At 35.6% G+C, this 21,962-nt stretch overlaps 1 protein-coding gene across 2 annotated transcripts in view; it reads left to right on the forward strand.

The window, feature by feature from the left end:
- NCAPG2 (non-SMC condensin II complex subunit G2) overlaps positions 1-21,962 on the forward strand; it is a 43,168-nt gene that overhangs the window by 797 nt on the left and 20,409 nt on the right. The window contains exons 2-12 of one of the 2 annotated variants that reach the window (XM_023921908.2): positions 316-407; positions 3,588-3,779; positions 4,777-4,891; positions 5,354-5,511; positions 6,192-6,326; positions 12,017-12,111; positions 12,959-13,028; positions 13,706-13,792; positions 15,970-16,065; positions 20,332-20,457; positions 21,325-21,504. In XM_023921908.2, coding sequence (XP_023777676.2) covers positions 333-407; positions 3,588-3,779; positions 4,777-4,891; positions 5,354-5,511; positions 6,192-6,326; positions 12,017-12,111; positions 12,959-13,028; positions 13,706-13,792; positions 15,970-16,065; positions 20,332-20,457; positions 21,325-21,504 — 1,329 coding nt within the window. In that variant the 5' untranslated portion in view covers positions 316-332. Of the gene's footprint in view, positions 1-312; positions 408-3,587; positions 3,780-4,776; positions 4,892-5,353; positions 5,512-6,191; positions 6,327-12,016; positions 12,112-12,958; positions 13,029-13,705; positions 13,793-15,969; positions 16,066-20,331; positions 20,458-21,324; positions 21,505-21,962 lie in introns of both variants that reach the window. The other variant, XM_023921907.2, reaches the window with a different exon arrangement.

Genomic DNA, 21,962 nt, shown 5'->3' on the forward strand with positions numbered 1-21,962 from the left:
TTAAAAAAAACCAAACCATACAGAAACCCAAACAAAAAACCCAAAAACAAAACAACAACAACAAAAAAACCCTAAAAAGAAAGCAAGCCCTGCAGCCTAGTGATGTTGTGAATCTAAATGCTGATTCAGATAACTAAAATATGTTGGAGGGGAAAACTACTTTACCTATGTAATACGTGTATAACTACTGTAATATATGACATACATATATATAAATGCTATGTATATAACTGATATATGACTACAACTGAGACCAAATGATCTTGTTTTGATATACAGTACCTTCTCTAATTTTATGCTTTGTTTATAAAGTAGGGAAGGCCAATTCCAGGATGAAACGCAAAGCATTTTTGCAGGTTGTGTCTAAAGAGTCAATTGAAGACTTCCTGCGTTACACTCAGAATCCTGTAAGTGAGCCAGTGTATACATACTTCAATTCTGGAGTCATAAGTCTGTTACAGGTGCAGAAATCATGTGACAAAGGGACAGAAACTATTTGTCTGGTACTTGCAGATGTGTGGGAATAATTACTATTGAAAATAAGTTCAAATGGCACTTGAAGGAACATAGGCTGAAAAAGCTGTGGAATCTGAAATATGAATCTTTATAATAATATAATATATATTATATATTTATTTAATTAATAATTTATTTATTCTTATAATATTTTATTACATTTATAATATTTTTATATGTGATTGTTCCACATACTGTTTTTAAAAAATAAATTACTGTGGTAATTAAAAAAAATTAATAATTTAATGTTGCTGAAGTATTACATTTTTAAATTTCAATCTATCAAAGAGTTTACTGGTATATAATGAATGTGAGTTAATATACAAATGTAGCAGAATTGTGTTTCACTAGTATTTGTTAATTCATTTGATAGTTTTGGCTGTCCACTTGTTCTTTGGTCATTGTTTGATTTTACTTGAATTGTTCTTTCTGTCTCTGAATGCTTTAGAGAAGGGGTAGGTTACTTTCCCTAAATGAAGTGCGGAGAGAACAAGGAGGAACAACAAAACAAATCCCCTGAAATCTGCTATTAAAATTTCTTTTTCACAATGTGTATATATTGCATAATAATGAGAAATAATAATTTGCATTGAGTTGTTTTCCACTCAGCTTCAATCTGTCTATTAAGATATACCTGAGTTCTTCTAAGTATCTTTTTGCTTGCTGCCGTAAATGGTATTGTCAAGTTAGTTTCTTAAGCTTTCTAATGGGTATTTTCCTAGTAGTACCTGTATCAGGATAAAGTGGATCAGTTGACCTCTATGCACACAGAGGCATGAACTGATTTAATGTAGCAACTATGAAACCCACAGTCATGTTCTATATAATAAGCTTACAAAGTTTGTCTTCCAAACATCCTTGAATCTTTCCCCAAGAAATTTGCTATTTCTTTCATTTGTGTACCTGTCTGTAGTTATATATGACAACTTTATTACCAGATTGCCTCTGCTTTAAGTCTTCTTCCTATTTTTCCCTAAATCTAAACACTTCAGCGAAAAACTATTCACTTGAGTTTTCACTTGCAGTGTTTCCTTTTCAATTGATTTGGTTGTGTTGATTCTGCCATCTGTATTCAGTAATTTATTTTAATCTGCCATGGGCAATTTGGATTAAAAATAGGGAGGGTTTTCAACCTTTTATTTTTCATCACAAATTCACAGGATTTCTCTTGCAACAGTTTTTAGCTGTTGCCAATATCTCTGGAAACTTTATGTCACCAGCTGCAATGAGTATATTGAAAAAAATTGTCTTCATGCTGTTGTAGTGTAAGGGAATATGAATATCCACATGACTTTTTGACTGTCCAAGAGACTTGAGTTATTTTATTAATTTCCTCTTGAAACCTTCTGCGATGGAGGATGTGTGACCACGTCTTGTCTTAGTATGAGAATCCTCTTTTTTGGATCTCCCTTGAAAAATTCTTGGCTGTTTTTGTGGAGGAGGCTGTAGTTAAATAAATCGTCATAAAAGCATTATATTTGCTACTTAGTTGGTGCTCTAGCCTTAGAATTTGCCTTTTAAATTCTCTCGAAAGTTCTGTTTTTAGCATCACTGCTTCTTTCCAAGTCTGATTTCTACACATGCCCCAACCCCCATTTTACTTCCTCCTTGAATTTTTTCTTTTCTGCACTCTCAATGTTTAGATTGATCAGTGCTTTCTAAAATTCCAGGGCTTAGCTAATTTTCCTTCAAGGTTTCTCATGGGCTTTTCATTTTTTCCTTTGTAATATTTTAAAAACATCATATTGTAATGCTATTCATTGAGATCTTCAAGAGGTGCTGATATTTTTTTCCACTAAATCCCATTCCAATTCAAGAAAATACATAATTTCTTAGACAGAAAAATAGGAATCACAGATATGATTGTCATTCACTGTCATCCTTTCCCTTCATAGATTTTGGAATAATTCTATCTCATATCATCCTGAAGAAAAATTTAAAAGCTCTGGTCTTATTATGAATTCATTCTTTCTGTTCAAAACGGTACAATCTTAATATCCTGTCTTTTGGGTTTGTTTGAAGCACAGGGCTGCAGAACTCCCTGTAAGGCCGTTGGTTTATTGTATTTGTTCTCAGTTGTAGAATAGAATAGAAGTTCTCTTATAAATATGTAACAGGATCTTTCTTCTCATACCCTTCTGGGAACTTTCTAATACTTATTGCCACTTCTTTCATTCCTTTCTGGTTTTACCTTCAACTTTTTTCTTTTTGATGCCTTGCAGTGTATCTGCAGAGTGAAAATATGTTTATTTCAAGATCATGGACATTCTCTTTCCTCTGAAGTGGTTTTGAGCCACTAAGTCTTCACTTCAGTATTACAAATTACGTCTCAGAAATTATCTGTTCTTTCTCTTGGTTATGCCTGGTTTTTCTTCTCATCTTCTCTCTGCATATTCCTTTTCCTAGCAGGATGCCTATCCTTCTTTGATGCTAACAGACTCCTTGTGCCTCTGAGGTAAATTCTTCTAGAAAAGTTCTTACTAGGAAATAGTTCAGATCAGCCTTGTGGTGCAGTCTCTACTGGAGACTGATGGTGGCTTTCCTGTCAGCAGGGCTTCAGCAGGAGGTGTGGGGTCAGCTCGGGAGCTGGGTTTGATGTGGGGCTTTAAACCACTGCAGTGTGCAGAGCTCTGATGTGTGCAGATCATATCCCAAATTAGTGCTGAACCTATGGTTCTTCTGAGCATTATGTTTCCAGTCCTTGGCTAAGGATTTTCTTTCAACAGCCATCATCAATCAATATATAAGAAAGTAAAGATATAATCAGGGACTTAAATTCTGTGCATTTTTGAGTTTCTTAGCTAAGGGTATGGAATTGTCTTCATTGCTATCAAGGGCTAAAGACTGTCTTAAAGGCAGCGCTCTTGCTTCATGATAGACTTAAATAGCAGGAATTCCCTATGCTATTTTTAAAAAATAGAACTTCTAGAAGGTATTTTATCTCTATAACTGCAGAGGAATATAAGTTAATCATTAATGTAAAAACTCACATTAAATGTAGAAAATATGATGATGAAGTATAAGCCACTTCGCTGATGCAGAATTCTGTGGCATCTTCTGACCATTTATAGAAAAATACACTTGATCATTTTGACTTGAATGAGCTACTTCAAGAATTTCCAAGAAAGCAAAAAGAAGTGCTATGGCAGAGACTGACACAGCTATTGACAGAGAGCCTGATGGAGAACCCTGTGGAAACATGGTACGGGAGTGGAGATGATAAAGGTGATGATGACATGGAAGTTGAGATAGTTCCAGAAATGGTAAGAATCTTGTAAATTGAAAATATGACGAGTGTTTCATGTTTTTTGGGACATAAAATGGAATATTGCCATAACATCTGAAAACATGCAAGGGTTATCAAATAAGATCAGCTCCAAATATCACCTTCCTGCTCATTTTTTAAATGACTTAATTTATGCCTCAGTTAAGCTGAACTTATGATTCTATACTGTAATAGACTAGATCTGCTGATAATTTTAATTATCAAAGATTTGACTTAGTTTTCTTGATAGAGTTGAATGGGCTTTTTCTATGTCTTATTTCAATAAACAGATGTTAATATTGCAGATGTTAATTTTAAGTAGCTGGAATATAGTATAAGAAATTCACTACCTGATTTGTGATATCATTTTATTTAATTAAGATCATGAAATCTATATTTGACTGCACCTTCCACAAATTTAGAATATATAGATTTTTTCTGACTCAGACCCTTATATATTGCCTTCTGTGTTGTAGTCTATGTAGCCTTGAGAATATTTGGAAAAGGTTATTTAATTTTAGGGGAAGAAAAGAAATGCAGTGGGAAAATCATTAGAGAAACCTAGAGGCTTCTAGAAAAATTAGTCATCCATTCAGAGACCTGTAGAATCACACACTTAGAGTGAAAGTCACCAGATGTACAGATCTCTGAGTTACACAAGACCCTGCTGGTTAGGGGCTTGTCAGCTCTGAGATGGATATGTGTTTGAGTGGGTTTGTTGCAGATGAGGACTTTAGTGCAGGAATGGATGCACATATACAGTCACAAAGTTATCTACTAGCTGGAGCTGAAAGCCCTTTTCAAACATTTTGAAAATATGTACTTTAAAAATCTTATTTGATAGGTTTTGGGTGCCAATATGTGCCTTCTTCAAAATGGAAGCATAATAACAATTCAGCTTTGCTCGCTGTTGCTAAGGTTTATTTCTTGTTTGAATTAATTTCTGAGTTCAAAACAAACTGCAGAAGTGTTTCCACAGCATTGCTTTCTTTCAGAAACAAACTGTAGCAGTGATCCAAGGAGTGGTAGCTGTTGTTACTGCTTCCATACCTGCAGTGGATGAAAATACGAACTACAAAGCTCTTGTAGAATGCGTTTTTATACTAAACGGTGAGTACTTCTCTGTACCGTACAGAGTGCGGCATATTAGTGGCTATTTGATCTGACTGAAATCCAGCTGGCCTATGAAACAAAATTCACAGGAGAAAAGTTGGTACTGGTTTGATCTCATATCTATGAGACAAAATTAAGGGAGTATTTACCTAAAAATTAGCTGCACAATTTAGAAGTTGGAATATAGTTTTCTTTCTCCCAGCTGTTCATCCAGTGGAAGATAGCTTCAATTATCCTTTGACTTATATTACTTTTAAGGGAAACTCAATATTCCATTGTCACTGATCCAAAAACTTGGGCCAAACCTTAGAGTTGCCAAGTGAACATAAGCCATGAGGGTGTGTAAATGTGGCAGGAGCTAGCTGACACTGTGAGGTGTAGTTAGTGTGCAAACAGACTGCTGTTTTACAGGAATGACTTAGTTCATTGCAGTAAATAATCATTTCATTATTCTTGTAGGTATTCTTCCTCCATTACCTGCATCTGAAAAAATCCTACGTGACACTATCCAATGCATGTGTCAAATGTGGTGGGAGAAGGGACTAGAAGGGAAGGAGCAGCTGGGGAAGACTCTGTTTATCATTCTGCTGAGAAAAAGCCTGAATAAAGCTGCTACGGTATGCTGAGGCTATATTGACTTTCAGGTTATTATTGAATATTTCAAGAAATAAAACACTGCCTTCTCTAGAACAAATTTAAAAGATTATTAGCATCAGTTTCACAAGTGAACGGTTTTGGGTTTTTTTTGCATTCCTTTTTATCTTTTGTCCAGTCCAATGACCAAGGCTTTTATTCTAATTAACTCTTTCCTTTAACTCAGATTTTAGTTAATATTCAGCTAAGCATAGAGACAGCTTTTTTGGAAATCATCTTCTCTTGCTCTTTATCTTTTTACAAATAATTTTTCTTTCGTTTTACAAAATGTGTGAGTTACTTGGAGTATTGTGATACATATCTTTTGCACTATCCCGATGGATGTATCCTTATTTCTTTCCTCTGTTTTTCCCTGTTAACTGCATGCATTGTATGAAGTTTAAAAAGTGGAATGATGTGTTTTTAACATATTTTGCATGGAATGGCAACTTTTGTTCTGTACTTGAGCATGTCTTCATTTTTTGGAAGTTAGAATTTCTGCAGTTGCATATATTTTTTCCCAGTATTGTGATGAAATGAATGCTCATAATTTCACAATCCATAGCAATGCATTTCAGGTTCATTATTTAAAATCCTTTCAATGCTGCTTTGCATTAAAGCTATGCTTACTCCACTCTAATGTGGGCTTCTTGTTTCCTGTTAGGGTGCAGATATAGTTCGTGTATGGAATCTACATCAGGCATTACTTTGTTTTGATTATGATTCCGATGAGAGTAATGAAGTCAAAGACTTGTTGCTTCAGTGTTTTATGAGTGTAAAACACATTAAGAAAGAAGAGGTAAGCCAGCTTTTATCTTACTTGGTTTTGTGCCAGTGAGCTTTGGCTACTTTTCATAGTTTTGCAGTTTGTCTCTTTTACTGTATAGTTGGTAGCAACATGAGACAAATCAGCTCTGACTCCAGGCTAGAAATGGTTGATACTCTGTTTCATTTGGAAAACTTGTTTCTATTCCAGACTAAAGTGTGAAAGTTTATGTCTAAATCTTCAGTCCAGTTCTTTTATTGTGAGGCAATGAGAATCAAGTGCTTTGCTTCCAGTGCATTTCCCTCAATACTTAAAATCATTCCCTGGTGTAATTCTTTTCTTTTATAGCAGTTTTTCTTTTATTGAAAACAAGTAACTGTAGCAAAATAATTTTCCTGCTAAATGACTCCATCCAGAAGATTGTGTTGCCATATTCTGTTTTAAAAGTAGCATAAAAAGTACCCAACTTTACAGAAAAATGAGAATTACTTTATTTAACTACATACATTTCTCTCAGTGAGCAGTTGCTGTTTTGTTGTTTTTAGGTTGTGCCTGTGCACCAGAATAGTGGTGTCCAAACCTTTTTTCTGGTTAGGTGACCGGACCACCCGACTTCATCTCTGTGTTTGAAAAGACAGGTGTCTGCTAAGGAAGGCAGGAGCCTTTCTTGATATGGAAAATGTAAACTCTTTCTGAATTATTAAAATTTTGAAATTAAAGGGTTTTTAGGCAAAGATATGGGAGTAGGAATAAGAGAGTTTTGTTAGTATATATAAATAAAGAAACCCTATAACTTAATAGGAAAATTAAAATAAAATGCAGTAGTAAAAAAGCACTCATAGAGTTATAATATAACTTGACACTGGTTGGTCAGGGTGCTGGTAGCAGTCTGATGGTGGTTGTAGTTTTCCTGGAGTGACAGTCTTGGTTCTGTTGAAGCAGTGATCCTATGGAAGGATGTAGTTTTTTTTCCTGAAGGTCTAGTGGTGATGTAGAATGGTCTGGTTTTCTTTTGGGAATTTAGTGGGAAAAGGTTGACTATGGTGTTCTAAGTCTCAGATTTTCTCTAGCTAGGAGTGCTTGGCTCCTCCGCCTTGGTGGAGCATCTCTCAGTGGGATGATGTAATTTTATCAGTCATTCAGTGGGACTCAATTAATAGAAGATATCCCCCTGGAGGGAGGATGAATCTTGGAAGAGATAAAGAACACTGCCACACCTGGTTTTAACCAATGGTAATAGCATACATACTTTTGGTTACGTTTTGCATTTGCAGCCTAACACACTCTGAAATTCTAACTCCTACTTGCATCTGTAAAATATATATATTCCTATTACTGTGGGATATATGAACTTTTGTCATAAAATAAGTCCTGAGATTGCTGCATGATTGTGGCAGTATAAGGATATGGCATTTTAAAAATGGAGATAGCAAAGGAGTTAGGTGAAATGCTTGATATAGAGCATGCTTTGGATACCTGCCACAAAGTTAGTGGGGTTTTTGCTACTTACATATCATATTTTAAGCTATCTTAGTTTTGACTAAAATTATGGTGTACTAAGGCAATATGAGAGGTAGGAATGGAAAAAGAGAAAATGTGGGTGGAAAGAGGAAAGACAGGCAAGACTTTATTGACAGAGTTTACAATTAATTTTGTGTCCTTGGTGTTTTAAGCCATTTTTTGTCATCTGGAAAAAGTGTGTACTTGTGTGTGTTCTTTGTCACAGTAAGTAATATGTATTAGCTATATTTGATTCTATATGTTTTTGTTTTTCTGTTATATTTGAATCCTCTGTATTGTTTTAATATTTCATCTTCATATAGGCACAGCAAATAATTGGTAATTATATATGTAAAATACAACTGCTATCTAGGCTTCAGAAACTAGTTTTTGTAGTTCTTTTTTTCTTCTGTGTTGTGTGAGACTTTTAGTATAATGTGTTAATACTACACAGCTTTTCTAAAGGAAGTTTGCACCGTGAATCATGGAATGAAACCTTCAGTATAAAAATTGAGGTTTTGTTGTTTTTTTTAATATGAGGGGGAAAAAAGCAGTGGTAATCAGACTTGGTAATGAACATTTTTCCTGGCATATTAGAACTCATCCACTTTGCTCCATGAGAATGTGCAAATTTGGCCACACTTTGCACATTTGTTTCTCTGCCCAAGATTTTTCTCTTTGCTCTCCCAGGGATTTCTGGTTCTTGATACTTCATCACTTTTGCATTTTCATAGGTCTGTCTCTTTCTAGGTAGCTACAGGGAGCATCTAACTGCACTCTGCTCTGTCATCTGATCATTAGTGGTTTCAATGCTTAATTCTGGATTCTTCACTCTCTGGCTGGAAAGCAGCAGCTCCTGGCTGTAGCCTGAGGGCTCAGCCTTGGTCAGTGGTGGGTCTGCCTTGGAGCCTGCTGGCATTGGCTCTATCGACATGGGGAAAGCTTCTGGCAGCTTCTCACAGAAACCCCTCTGCAGGCCTCCACTACCAAAACCTTGCCATGGCAGCCCAATACACAAATCACTTTACATCTTGGAGGATAACTGTTCAAAATAAAAGGAGAACCATAACCCATTCTGGAAAGATCCCAGGACAGGGCTCAGTTAAATTGTCTGAAATTAATTTAGACATCTGTGAAGGAGCATAATCAGTACAAGTCCTGGGAAGGATTTGATTGCTTAAGTGAATGACCCATGCTACATTTAATGACCTGAGTTGCCTCAGACATCCACGTGGGGCTGGCACATAATACATAGATCTCTGCTTTCTGGAAAACCATTTGGGCATGTAAAATTGCTGTGTTTAGGTTGTGCTATATTAACCCTTGTCAGCAGAGTCAACAGAGCAATTCAGCTCCATAAAAGAGTAACTGAACAACTGATCGCATGAATCACTGTTCAAACAATTAACGTTTCAGAGACTTAAACATCCAAATTCACATGTCTCAGTTTGTGAGCAGAAATCCAACTTCACTACATGAACTTGCAGTACTTACCCAGAATGGTAACGAATTTGGGTTTTCCTAGCCCTGCAGAAAGGAGATTCAAAGTGTTCAAAGCATTTTCCTGTTGCTATGAAGCCATTGTACTTCAGTTGCAAGTCCTTTTGTTTGGGGTTTGTGTGCTGTGGGAGTTCAGTTGCACTGATAATACACTTCTTGTGTGCTCTCTAATTTCCCTTCCTGGCTCATTTCACTAGTGATAGATTTCCTGTAGCATCAAGAAACCAACCAATGCTCCTCCAGTATCTCTGCTGGACATTTTTTTTGCATCTGATATTGCTTCTAAAATGCTCGTAGTAATACCAGATATCAACATGGTGTATGAATTGCTTTGAGATGAAACTGAGCTTTTGTGTATCAGGCCTAATGCTCCCTTTAATGCCTGCAGACTTGTCCTACAGTTCCTAAGAAGAGTAATCCTAGTTTTTATAGAGTACGTGTCTCAGAGCGCAGCACCATAGCAGCTTAAGCTGCTATGACTCCAGGTTGCAGTGATCCTGTGTTGCCATGGGCTAGCGTTCCTCTTCCTTTCCACAATGTAATGTTCAAGCAGCAATATCATGGGTTGATTGAAGGAGGTAGCTCTTTTCTTCTAGTAAGATTATTTTTAAAACAGATTAACTGTCTGGAATGGTTCATCACTTGCAAGACTGAAGGAAGGGAAAGGTCAGGAATGCAGTGTATCAGTTCTAAATCAGATTAAACCAATAGAGAAGTGCACATTTATACCTCATTGCAAGATCAGGGAGTTCAGTGTTTCTGCCTTCTCAGGCTGTGCTATTCAACACAGTAATATTTCTCGAAGGCTTATTATCAGGCTGCATTAGTGGAGTAATCCTCTGAATTTATATCTCTGTGATTTAGGAAAACATTCTTGTTCATATGTGGTTTCCAGTCAAACAGCTGCAGAGCCTGGAGAGCATGCTATTATGTTTTAGAGGTGGGTCTGTTGTACTCTTTCCTTGCTAACCTTCTCTGTGTGTATGGAACAAAGTCAGGTGCTCTGTGTCCACAAGCACAACAGTACCAGACACCCAACACTCTGATACTGCATTAATCCCAAAGATGACAAGTTCACAGTCTTATTCACCTATCACCAGGTTACCTCTCACAATAATGAGAATGTTGATACCAGTAATTATTTCAGATCCATCAATCACAAGCAGCAGATTAATTTAGAGACACTTACCATAATATTCAGGAGCAGGCTCAATCTTTTGAAACCTAAGGCTAAAAAGAAATGGTTGAAAGCTATTTTTTTTCTTTTCATAATCTGTCTTGCTGCTGAGGTTGTAGAAGATGAGATGAGCTTGAATTTGTCCTCATCCTTGCTCTGTTGAGGAAAGAACTGTAGGTTGAAACTCCCTTGATCTTTTGTTTTGTCAAGGATATTGATGTGTGACATGCCAAGTGGGACTAGACTATATTTATATTAGGCCACCAAAGTTGGAGATAGGGACAACTGTCATTGACAACAGGAAGGATTCCATCAGACCGGTAGACAAGAATCTTGATATTGTATTTAGCCTTTAGGTCTTGATTTTTATGAGCTACTGAGTTGCTCCTTTACCCAAAGGCATTTCAGCTATCAATTGCACTACAGGGCAGTTTCTCACTATGTGCTTCCATCTCCCACCCCTACTCTGTGATATTACCACTCCAAGTGTGACTGGCATTCTATTTTCTCTGTTTGGTCTCAGATGTGAACACAACTTTTGGTCCAGCTCTCAGTGGAAGTACCTCTGAACCTCTGCTGTTTGTTCAGTGACCCCTTTGCACTTCTGCAAATGTGCTCTTTACTATTGCACTTCCTTCATTAATATTCCTAATTTATTTTTGGCTAGAAAGCTGACAGATACAAAGGACCCTTACAACTGGCTGACTCACCCTTATGTGTGATCAGACATTTTGAAGTCTTACCTTCATCTGTAAGCTAAGTCAGAGTGTGGCTGCCTATACAGATATTGTATAAGGCTCCAATTCCTTGGGCAGATCTTGCTAATACTGGAAATGCATTTGTTTATTTCCTTCATCCACAGCCTTCCACTGCCTTTTATTGCAAAATTCTATTGCTCATCAGATTTGTCATCATTGTTCCTGACTTGTTAAAATGGAAGAAAACTAATTTGGGAAGAATAGTTTCTGTTTTCATGAATGAAAACAGCTCCAGTAGGTTTGCAATATTACCTTTCATGTGGCAAGAGGAAAGGAATTTGCTGATCAGAACATTTAATTTCCTCAGTGGCCCAGCTGTTCTTTGTGACCATGTTAGAAATGCTTCTGTGTCCAGTGCTGCTGGAGTTGTTGTGGTGTTTTATTTATGCCTTCACCATTATTCCGGTGTAATCCCGGGATGATATTGCACTTGGCAGAGCTCAGTGATCCAGCCTTGATGTGGGTGCTGATTGCACAGTCTGTTATCGTTCTGGAATGCAGCTTGAAGGCACACCAAAGCAGAAAGGACATTGAAAGAGAGAATGCAGATATGTGATCCATGTGTTCATTTGTCCTGTGTTTTATATACAGTATGAATAAAAGCAGTGCTTGAATTCTGTTAAATAATTAAGAATCTTGAATAGTTTTTCCATTTCACTATTTTTCATTTCATGCATTTAAAATTAAAGGTATAATTTCCTTTACTGATTTTTGAGATAGCTTTTAAATTGGCTATTCTTCTGAACTTTGAGTTCCCTTTGTTTTTTCCTCTTTTCCCCTCCCCACAGGGAAGAAGACTCTTGAGTTTTTTGTTCAGCTGGAATGTAAACTTCATTAAAATGATACATGGAACCGTTAAAAATCAATTACAGTTCTTTCCAAGGTAGGCATCCCAGTTAAAGTACTTAATTAGTAAGAGCTTGTCTAAAATCTTGTTTGTCTCACTCTAAAAATATATTGTATATTGAAAAAAAATATATCAGTATTCAGAAACCCACAAGTCTTCTGAAGAGAACTGCTATGTTGTTTCAGAAACTTCATTTAACAGTAGCTCTGACATGCCTGGGTGTACAGTTATAGGAGTAGTAAATGTTTATTTGCCATTAGCTAAAGCAAATGACTTTGATAAAAACTGGACTGCATTATTTGCAGTGCTTGTGTGAGGGTTGCAGGTCCATTTCTCCTTTTTGTGAGGTATTTCTATTTTTTCCTACAAACAATCTCTAATTTTATTTTCTAGGTTTCTATATAAGACATTCTAATAAGAAGTGACTTACAGGGTAAATCATAGTCTGAGAACTTAGCTGATGGATGAAAATTATGGAGATTTTTTTTCTTTGATTATTCAGTGAAATGTTGCAGAAGTAATTCTATATATTAAAATCAGAGGCTTTCTAATGCTTTCAGGTAGAATACGGTATTCCTGTACATGTCTGTAAAGAATTTAAGGCATTCTTCATTACATAATTGGTAAAGTATCCCTGAATGTTTTGTCTCTCCCACCATGAGAGGTTTTTCAAGTATCATGTAATAGTGCTTAGATTCATTAAGAGTTAATATGGTACTTAAGGGTATAGACTTGAAAAGAGAATTTCTTCTTCTAAAAACCAATTTGATGCACAGAATTAAGATCCATATTGGTTTTTATACAAAACTTCATGTTTCGTCTTTATGAACTGTACATAGATATGTTATGCTTTCTTGACAGTGTTTCCTATATGTTAATACAGATCCTTAATGGAATACATTTCAGAAGTTTACTTCAGGGCTTGGAAGAAGGTGTCAAGAGAATTCATAGAGGTAACACTGTGCTTGAAATTTCATTTGGATAGTTTTGAATTTCAAGGTAGGAAAGACTCATGACTTTCCACCTCAGAGAGGTTCCATTAAGAAGCCTTAAAGAATTATTTCCCTAAGGAAAGAGCCTCTTCAGCATTGTCAAGTAACTATATGTCATGCTTTGAATGTTTTCCCACTGAGATCAGCTTGGCTGCAGTTAAACACCTTTAATTCTGTTGCTGAAGTATTGCTTCACACAAATATCCATATACACAATGTTTTTCATAAACATATCCGTTAGCTGAATTACTGAAGCTTTTATTCAGTATGTGCAAGTCTGTATAGTTGATAGCTCAAGTAGTTATCTAGTTTTTGTGGATTTCCATGGAAATTATTAATGGCATAATTACAGATCACAACAATGCTAGAACAAAATTTCGGATACTAAAATATTCTTATTTACCCTGCTTTTATCTTCTGACAATTGGATTAATTGTATATTCTGAAATTTTGAAAATTAGTTGAGGCATACTGAGGCCCCCAGAATGGAAAAATTTGGGCCAAGCAGAAGCCAAGTAAGAAATAATAGCAGATAGTATTTTCAGTTGCTTGTTTTAGGGAAAAATATAGTTGCTGCACAGCTACAGTACTTATTGTTTTATTGTATTAACAGGAGCATGTTTGTGTTTTTACTGTAGGTACTTGAATATAACTGCATTCAGGATTTCATGCATCATGGAATTCATCTTCCCAGAAGTTCTTCTGTTCATTCTAAAGTTAGAGAGGTAAGTTCCAGGAAAGCATGACATTAACTGTAGCATCAAAATGAAACCAATTGCTATGAAGTGGAAAATTTCCATTTCATACTAAAGTACAATACCAGGTGTGGCTGGAATGGAAATACTTTGCTTTATAGCAGCCTGTATGGGGTTGTGTTTGGGGTATGCTGGTGGCACAGCAATGTTCTGGCTGCTGCTGAGCAGTGCCTGTGTGGTCTCAAGCCTTTCTCCTCCCCATGTTTTCCCTTGGGAGTGGGCCGGGCATGAGCAAGAGCTTGGGAGGTCAGAGCAGCAGAGACAGCTGACCCAAACTGACCAGAAGGATATTGCATGCCATACAACCATCATTCCCTCAGCAAATTGAGAGAAAGTGGGGTCTGAGGAGGCAGCCACTGCTGGGAGCCTGGCTGAGTATTGGTCTGCTTGTGGCAGGTGGTGAGTGGTTTCATTTGCATTACTCTCTTGGGGATTATTTTAGTCCTCTTTGTTTCATTTATTAAACTGTCCCTATCTTGACCCATGAACTTTCAAATCTTCTTCTTCCCCATTGAGCAAAGAGTGTGTGTGCTTAGCTGGTGACTAGGGCCAACCCACCACAAATGCTTAAAAAATAGCATATTCTGAGAAACAGTGCTAGAAATAATTTTAGGAGGGACCTGTTTATAGTTTTGCACTAGATTTGTCTTTGCTGCTCAATAGTAGAAATAGAAGGGGATTTTCCAGAGTGCCATAAATAATTTTTGCTGTCTGTTGTCTAAGCTTTATTTACCTATAGAATTTACCTTTCCATAGATGATCACAGAGACGAAGAATCATAACCTTCTTGAGGCAAACTTAGTAGACGGGTCTGAAATGAAACTTGGCTTTTGTCATTTTATTATATGTGATGGGATTTATGTATGTTCATAGGGACAAGCTTTGATTCTAGTTGTCTGTCTGTGGCATTAAGTCATGAGCAGAACATTTGAGGCAGAATGAGAACTGCACAAGGCTTTTTAAAAATATTTGTATTTGATCAATGCCCTTTCCCCTCCCATGCTTTCCTCCAAATACCCAGACTCTAGAGTGTGTACTGTGCAATATACAGCTCAACATACCAGTGTACAATACTACAGTGGATTTTTTGTTTGTTTTGGTTTGTGTTTCCTGGGGTTGGTTTTTTAGGGGGTTTGTTCTGTTTTGTTTTCTCATAGCTATAGAATTTCCTTGTTGTGTGATTCCTGATCGATGGAACAGGCTTTTGACAGGACATTTCATGTTTTTCAGACTCTGAGGCTTATGATCTTGAAAGAGGACAGTGAATAAATATGTCTTTGGGCTGCAATTGGAGTAGGTCTTGGAATAAATTTGAACTGACCACTAGAGGGTCAGCTTCTTTTCAAATTTTGTGTAATCTTGTATTCCGTTTCCAAGATCTTCAGGGAATTATCAGTGCTGTATTGATCAAGGCCAGAAATGTTCAGAGGATGATCTTGTCTCATTTTTTGATTAATTACCAACCTTAGAACACAGCTGAAACTGCTCAGTGTTTCAAGTGGAGGAATTCTTCATATCAAGTTTCATGATGTCCTTTCACATATTCTGCTCTGGTCTTCCACTTTCTCTTCCTTTTCTGCATGATTCACATACAAAAATAACAGAATTTTTAGCTAATTAAGCACAGTTTTGAGTCCCAAGGAGTGCTGATAGTTGCTTTTCATCAATGCATAAAAAATGTATTAGGTTTGTGCATGTGTATTTGGATAACTCCACTTACCAGATAAGTTGCTTTGTTCTTAACAGAGAAAAGGCTTCTTTATCTGTAGTTTTTAATTTCATGGTTTCTAAGTATTTCTGCCAGTTACTTTAAAAATAATTTTTTACAGTAACAAAAAGGAGGTGTTGCTGTGAAATTCTCTAGCCATATTTTTTCTTAGTTGTAGATCTTTATATAAACTTACTGACTCTATAAAGTTATAAAATATTATATTTATTAGATGGTTTTAATTTTACTATTATTGAGACTTTCTAATAAGATAGAGGGTCAACTAAAATGTTTGGTTTTCTCATATCCATAGTATGATATCTCTGGTCTTACTTAATTATGAGTAATTAAGTAATTATGAGTAATGCACCCCCCTACCACTTCCTGAATGTAGAATGTTAAGATGGCTTTGGGACCTGTTTTATTTGTTTTTCCTTAGATGCTGAGTTATTTTCATAAACAAAGTAAAGTTCGTCAAGGAGTCGAAGAGATGCTTTATAGATTGTATCAGCCCATCCTCTGGAGAGCACTGAAGGTAATTACCCTTTTCAGAAAATACAACTGTCTTTCTCCAACTATTAAGTTTTGGGTCCTTTCCATGTCTTCTGTTTTTATTATTTGCTTTTAAAATTAAATGGCCACAAAAACCAAAATGAGTGTTTAACATCACAGATGTAGCTGAGTACCTTTGCAAGTTGTAATTAGGCATAGCATGTACAATAATATTCTGGTTTGTTAATATAATTTATTTGTAAAATTCACTTTTGTTTACAGGTACATGAGTGCTTTCCAGGATTGCAGCTGGTATTCTCATCCTCTCAGCCTGAAAATTTTGTGTAATCTTGTGCTATCTTTCCCAAGATCTCTAGGGAATTATCAGTGTTTTATTGATCAAAAATATTGATCAAAGCCAGAAATGTTCAGAGGATGGTTTAGTGTCACCTGTTGATTAATTTCCAGCCTCAGAATACAGCACAATGAATTTATTAGAGTATTCATTTAGGAAACTTTTATTCTAGTTGGATTGTATGGACAGACATTCATGGTACACTCATGAGCACTCAGAATGAAATTTCTTACTTGTAGTTCTTTCATGGTGTGTGGATGTCCTTCTGTGGATTACATGCATGGACTAAAGGTGACCCACTGCAGTTTGTCTGCTCAGTTACACTCTGTGATTAAGAGGAGCTAAGCTTCATTGTTTGGTGACAGCTTTTATTTTGTCTGAAGTTATGAAATCCCTGTTTGTGAGGGTGTTCACATACAGCCAAGTTTACATAAGCATTCACAATTTTATTTACTGGTTGGTCATAAGCATCTTCTCTAGACATGAGAAAAGTGTTTGTAATTCTCAAAGTTGAAATTATTTACTATTAACTTCCAAAGTTGTTTACAGTGGATTTTATGAGTTACAGGAAGGAGTTGAGAGCTTGTTTGGTTTCAACAGAACCCTGTGGTAGAGGAGGGAATATGAACAGAATCCTTGCTAGCCCAGTATCTTGTTTGGTCTTACATTAAAGGTTAGATCCCATCCTTTTAGAATTAATATAAACAATGAATCTTCTGGATGAAACATTTATATACTAGTGCCAGAGAATGATAGGTACAAAGCATGGCTTCCTTTAATTTCTACATTTCTGTCTCTAAAAATAATAGGGGTTTTAACTGTTTTTTGGTAAGTTAACAAAATACAGTATTCCATTCTTAAGGGAGGTGCTGCCTGTCAGTGGAGGGTCATAGTCACTTTCCAAAGCTTAGGACTCAAATGTAAGACTAGACTACTTTTTGGAGGAAGATTCTGTCATGAATCTTCCTCCAAAACCTTATGAAATCTGCATACAATTATTTGGAGAAATGTAACTGAAGGTGTGTCATGTGGGAAAAAAGGGTTAATGGTTGATTTGCAGCAAGACAGCAGGAGAATTCCTGATTCAAGAAATGATTTAACAGATGCTATTCATAATTTTCACTAATGGTTCCATTGCTAGAACAAACCATACAGTACTGCATGAAGTATTTGGCTGTTGCTGTGAGTCAGAAACACCAGTAGTTTAAAATACAGAACTAAGAAGGGAAGTTTATAACTGTTCTTAATGTTATGGATTCTACTCCAAAGCTTGTAATGTCAGTTTAATTTTAGATAACCAGTTTGATGCTCCTATTTTAGCCAAATCCCTAATTTAATATAGTGCAGAACAAATTCTGTTCTAGAGCACTGGTTATGAAAAAGAAAGGATACACAAGGCCTGTTTATTCCTCCTTCATACAGAAAACAAAAATATTTCAATTGTAAGAATACAATGAATTCCAGAATTGTTGATGCTGATACTACTTGATTTAATTTCTGAAATCTTTAAACTGAGAATGCACATTTGTAATTCAGTTCTCTGTTTTTCTTCAGTTGCTTGTTTGGCAAGCACAAGATTGAACAAGCTTCTGTTGGGGCTTTTACCAACACATATTTTATGTTACTTTATGTAACTACGTTTTTAATATAAGCCCATATGTAACTGCTTCATCTTTTTTTCATGTTCTTGTTATGAAAAACAAGTGTCATGCAAACATAAAAAAGATGTGCAGTGATTGGTTGTTAGTATGAGAAGATATTTAGATATAAAAATAAGGATATTTAGTGTGAGGTAAGTAGTGATTAAGCTATTTCTTATCAAGCTGAAAAAGTCAAGAACCACTCCTCCAGGAATTCAAGCCATTGAAGGAAGTGACTCCTTTGAAGTATTTGGTTGTCTTTTTAAATTTTTTTTTTAACATCCCATGCATTTAAACTAACATGTCCTGGGGAAGTAGTGTTTTAAATAATTGGAAGTGAATTTCAGAACCTGTAAGACCAGATAAAATGTAAAAGAAAGCTATGAAAATTAACTGAAGAAAAAAATTAAAATATTGTTTGAAAAGGTTCTGAAAGTTCCTAAGAATTGTACAAGCATAATGGTAAAGAAATATTCGTCATTTAAATAACTGCAGGCTCTGGCATGGAAAAGTCAGTTTGGATTAAAAAAGGCCATGAATTTAAAGTCTTAGGTTCTGCCTCTGTGAAGACATTGTACAAGCCTGAGTATGCAAATACATTTGGGATAAATTCCAGTTAATTAAAGGCAGTAATTTGAACTGTGGGTACTCAGTTCAGAATTAAAAGTGAGCTTGATGGAATTCAGTGTAATGCACTTTAAAAGTTTATGGAAATTAACTTTCTGCAATGGCTGTGGTAGACAAGGTCTAGGTTATTGCACAAAAACACATTTTAATAAATTTTCACATGCAATGTTAGTGCAGAAGAGCTATTTCACCCTGAATTCACATATTATCTTGTTATGTGTTAAATATAGAAAGTTCAGAGTTAAAGGATTTTCTACAGCTTTTTAGGATCATTAAGAATTACAGTCTTTTCACCTTTAAATTGTTTGCATTATCCATAATAAATAAAGGACAATACAAGTCCCTAATTAAAGAATGTATGTATGTGCTTTATTTGCTTTTGTAGTATTCAATTTAGAATTCCTAGTGATTGTGTTGACTTGAAGAATTTGGAATATTATGGTTCTACTCCACCATATCAGGATTGATCAAGAAGAGAAACCCGAAACAGTTTGTCAATGAAGTAATTGTTACTCATTTCTTTTGTGTTTTTCTGGTTTTATTTGTCATTAGTTTATTTAAGTCTAAACATTACATGGTTATTGCCATGTTTCTTTTCCCTGCCTTTGATCTCAATGTGCTTTATGACAAGGAAAGAAGAAAATTAGATTATTAGAATAGTCAAGAATTTCCCTAAACTCTCTTGTCTTGCTGCTAAAATTATGCCTATGTTGCTTGTTATATTGAGAGATTTTATATTTTTTATTGGACCCAAAAATATGGACAAAATTCTTCCTTCTCTTTCCAACAGAAGTCATCAGCGGCTCTTTATCACTACAGGCTACTTAATCACTGCTATCTTTGATAAATAAAATGCAGTTTGGTGGTTAGATTTCAGCTTTGTCCTTGAGATGCCTTGAATTTTTTCATGGTTTCATTGCCTGCTCTCTTTTTCTGTCCTTTAAGAGTCCACAGGATCAATTATCTGTCACTGAATGAGTGGCTAAATATGCACCTTTTTCCTTTTCTGCATTTGTGGATCTACAACCACTAAAATATATGGTGGAGTGCACTGAAAATTGTTAAATACGGTAAAATGTTGTGAGGCTTCCCACAGGTTTTTCATGAGCTGCCTGGAGCTCAGAACACGGTCCTAATACTTATGTGCAGAGATGCAGAACTGAGTATGTTTTTGCTGGATAAGTTACTTTCCAAGCTTTCTGGTACCTAGTTACTAAATTTTACTATTTACTATTTTCTTGAAGAAATAAGCTTGAGCTTTCAATTAAATCACCTGTCTCTTGACAAGCAAGTTCATTAATCCAGTCTGATTGAATTTAAGAGTCTTCTGTCCTGAGGAGGAGCTTTTAGGTCACCAAGAGAAATCCCAACTGCTTTTAATTTATTCAGCATTACAGAAAGCAGAAGGGCTCTGACTGTGATTTCCTCAGGGTCATTGAAGCTGATATGCTTTGTAAGCTGATTGTGATAATAACTCAGGTTTTATTGAATGGGCCAGAAATATAAGATAAAACATTAAAACTCATGTGACTTTAAGTTCTTCTGTCCATTTCTAAATTCATCTCTTCCATCCACTTAATTAAAAACACTTGTATCCTGTCAAATACTGTTCTCCAAACATTTTGACACCTTTGGATATTAACAATTGGTCCTTATGGAAAAAATATCTTTTCCTCCATTGTAACAGGCCAGAAACTCAGAAGTTCGAGCAAATGCAGCATTTTTGTTTGTCGATGCTTTCCCTATTCGTGATCCCAGTTTTACTGCTGAAGAGATGGACAGTGAAATTCAGAAACAGTTTGAAGAACTTTTTGTAAGTTTTAATAAAACTGAAATGTTAAAAATGAAACTTTTATCAGAGCTAACTAATAAAAAAAATTGCTGATGCAATTAAAATTTATTGAATTTCTGGTTTATTGTAAGGAAGTAGAGGTCTGTGGTCCAGAAAATACAGAGTTAACTAATATTTTAAATTTCAATACTGTGCTTTCTGCAGATGCTATACACCACTTTAAATTCTAAAAAGGAAATATTTTGGTTTGTTATTCATTGATCTGTGAATGAGACATGCCTTTGAAAGATTAAATGCATGAATAATGATCTTGGTCCTTGCTTAACCTGGGACTGGGGCGGAGAGCTTCACAGTTACTATGGAAGTACTCAATGAAAGTTCAGTGCTGTATTACTAACTACCTCTTAAATTAAGTATAATGGAGAGAACCTAAAAATCTCCTTACCAGTCCAGATGGGTGAAAATGAATGTAGTATTTTTCTTAAGAAAATGTTTGGGGATTCCTGAGTAAACATCAGATAATGGAATGAATTTCAAAGTTTTTATGTTGTTCCATAGGAACAGTGATCAATGTAGACTCATAGAAATAGAAGTCCAAATATTCTTAATTAAGTCACAAGTGTCAGACTTTTTTTATTTTAAAAAAAAGTCCAATAAAAAAATTGGCCAAAAACTTTGGCATTAACTTTGCTTCTGATTTAAATTTCCTTGTTTTCTTCACAGTAAAGTGCCTTGAAGGTCTATTAAAATTACGGTTCTTTTATTGTATAACAATTTTCATAATTAAAAGGTAATTGAATGCATTTTGTTTATGGTAGGCTCAGGTCAAACAGCAGTAGAGCTACAATAATCCATATGCTCACAGTATTATTCTTCTGTTTGTTTTAGAGTCTCTTAGAAGATCCTCATCCAATTGTCCGCTCTACAGGGATACTTGGAGTTACTCAGATCGTATCCAAATACTGGGAGATGATTCCTCCAACAATTCTTGCTGATCTTTTAAAAAAGATAACTGGAGAGCTGTCATGTGATGTAACATCTGCTGATGTTCGATGCTCTGTTTTTAAAGTAAATGTTTTTTATCATGATTGTCATTTTTCTATTTTACTTGATGTATAGGTTTCTAGTATAGGCTACTTTAAATCAAGGAAATTACTTGTTTTTCGAAATGTATTAGGCAATAGAATTCCTAATGCATGGAGATTTTGCACATTTCTTAAAAGCCACATGTCTTATAAAATAGTAACTGATTTGCTTTCTGACTCTAAGGTTCTTCAGTTTCAGTTGTATGCATGCTGTTTGAACCTGATCACTTATTTTTTTTAGCTATTAGAAATGATGCTTAGACTTGAAAATATATGTTCTTACATCACTGGCTTTAATGCATCCCAAGGCATGCACAATTAGGATTTTGTACCCCACTTTGTGTGTCTGAGGTTTGGATGGATATAATTCCACAGTCTGTCTGCTGATGCTCCTCCCATGTACTGCTCACTATGTTAGAAATAGTTCATCTACATCTTTCT

This window comes from Cyanistes caeruleus, chromosome 1, assembly GCF_971803275.1.
Source record: "Cyanistes caeruleus chromosome 1, bCyaCae1.hap1.1, whole genome shotgun sequence".
Lineage (NCBI taxonomy): Eukaryota > Metazoa > Chordata > Aves > Passeriformes > Paridae > Cyanistes > Cyanistes caeruleus.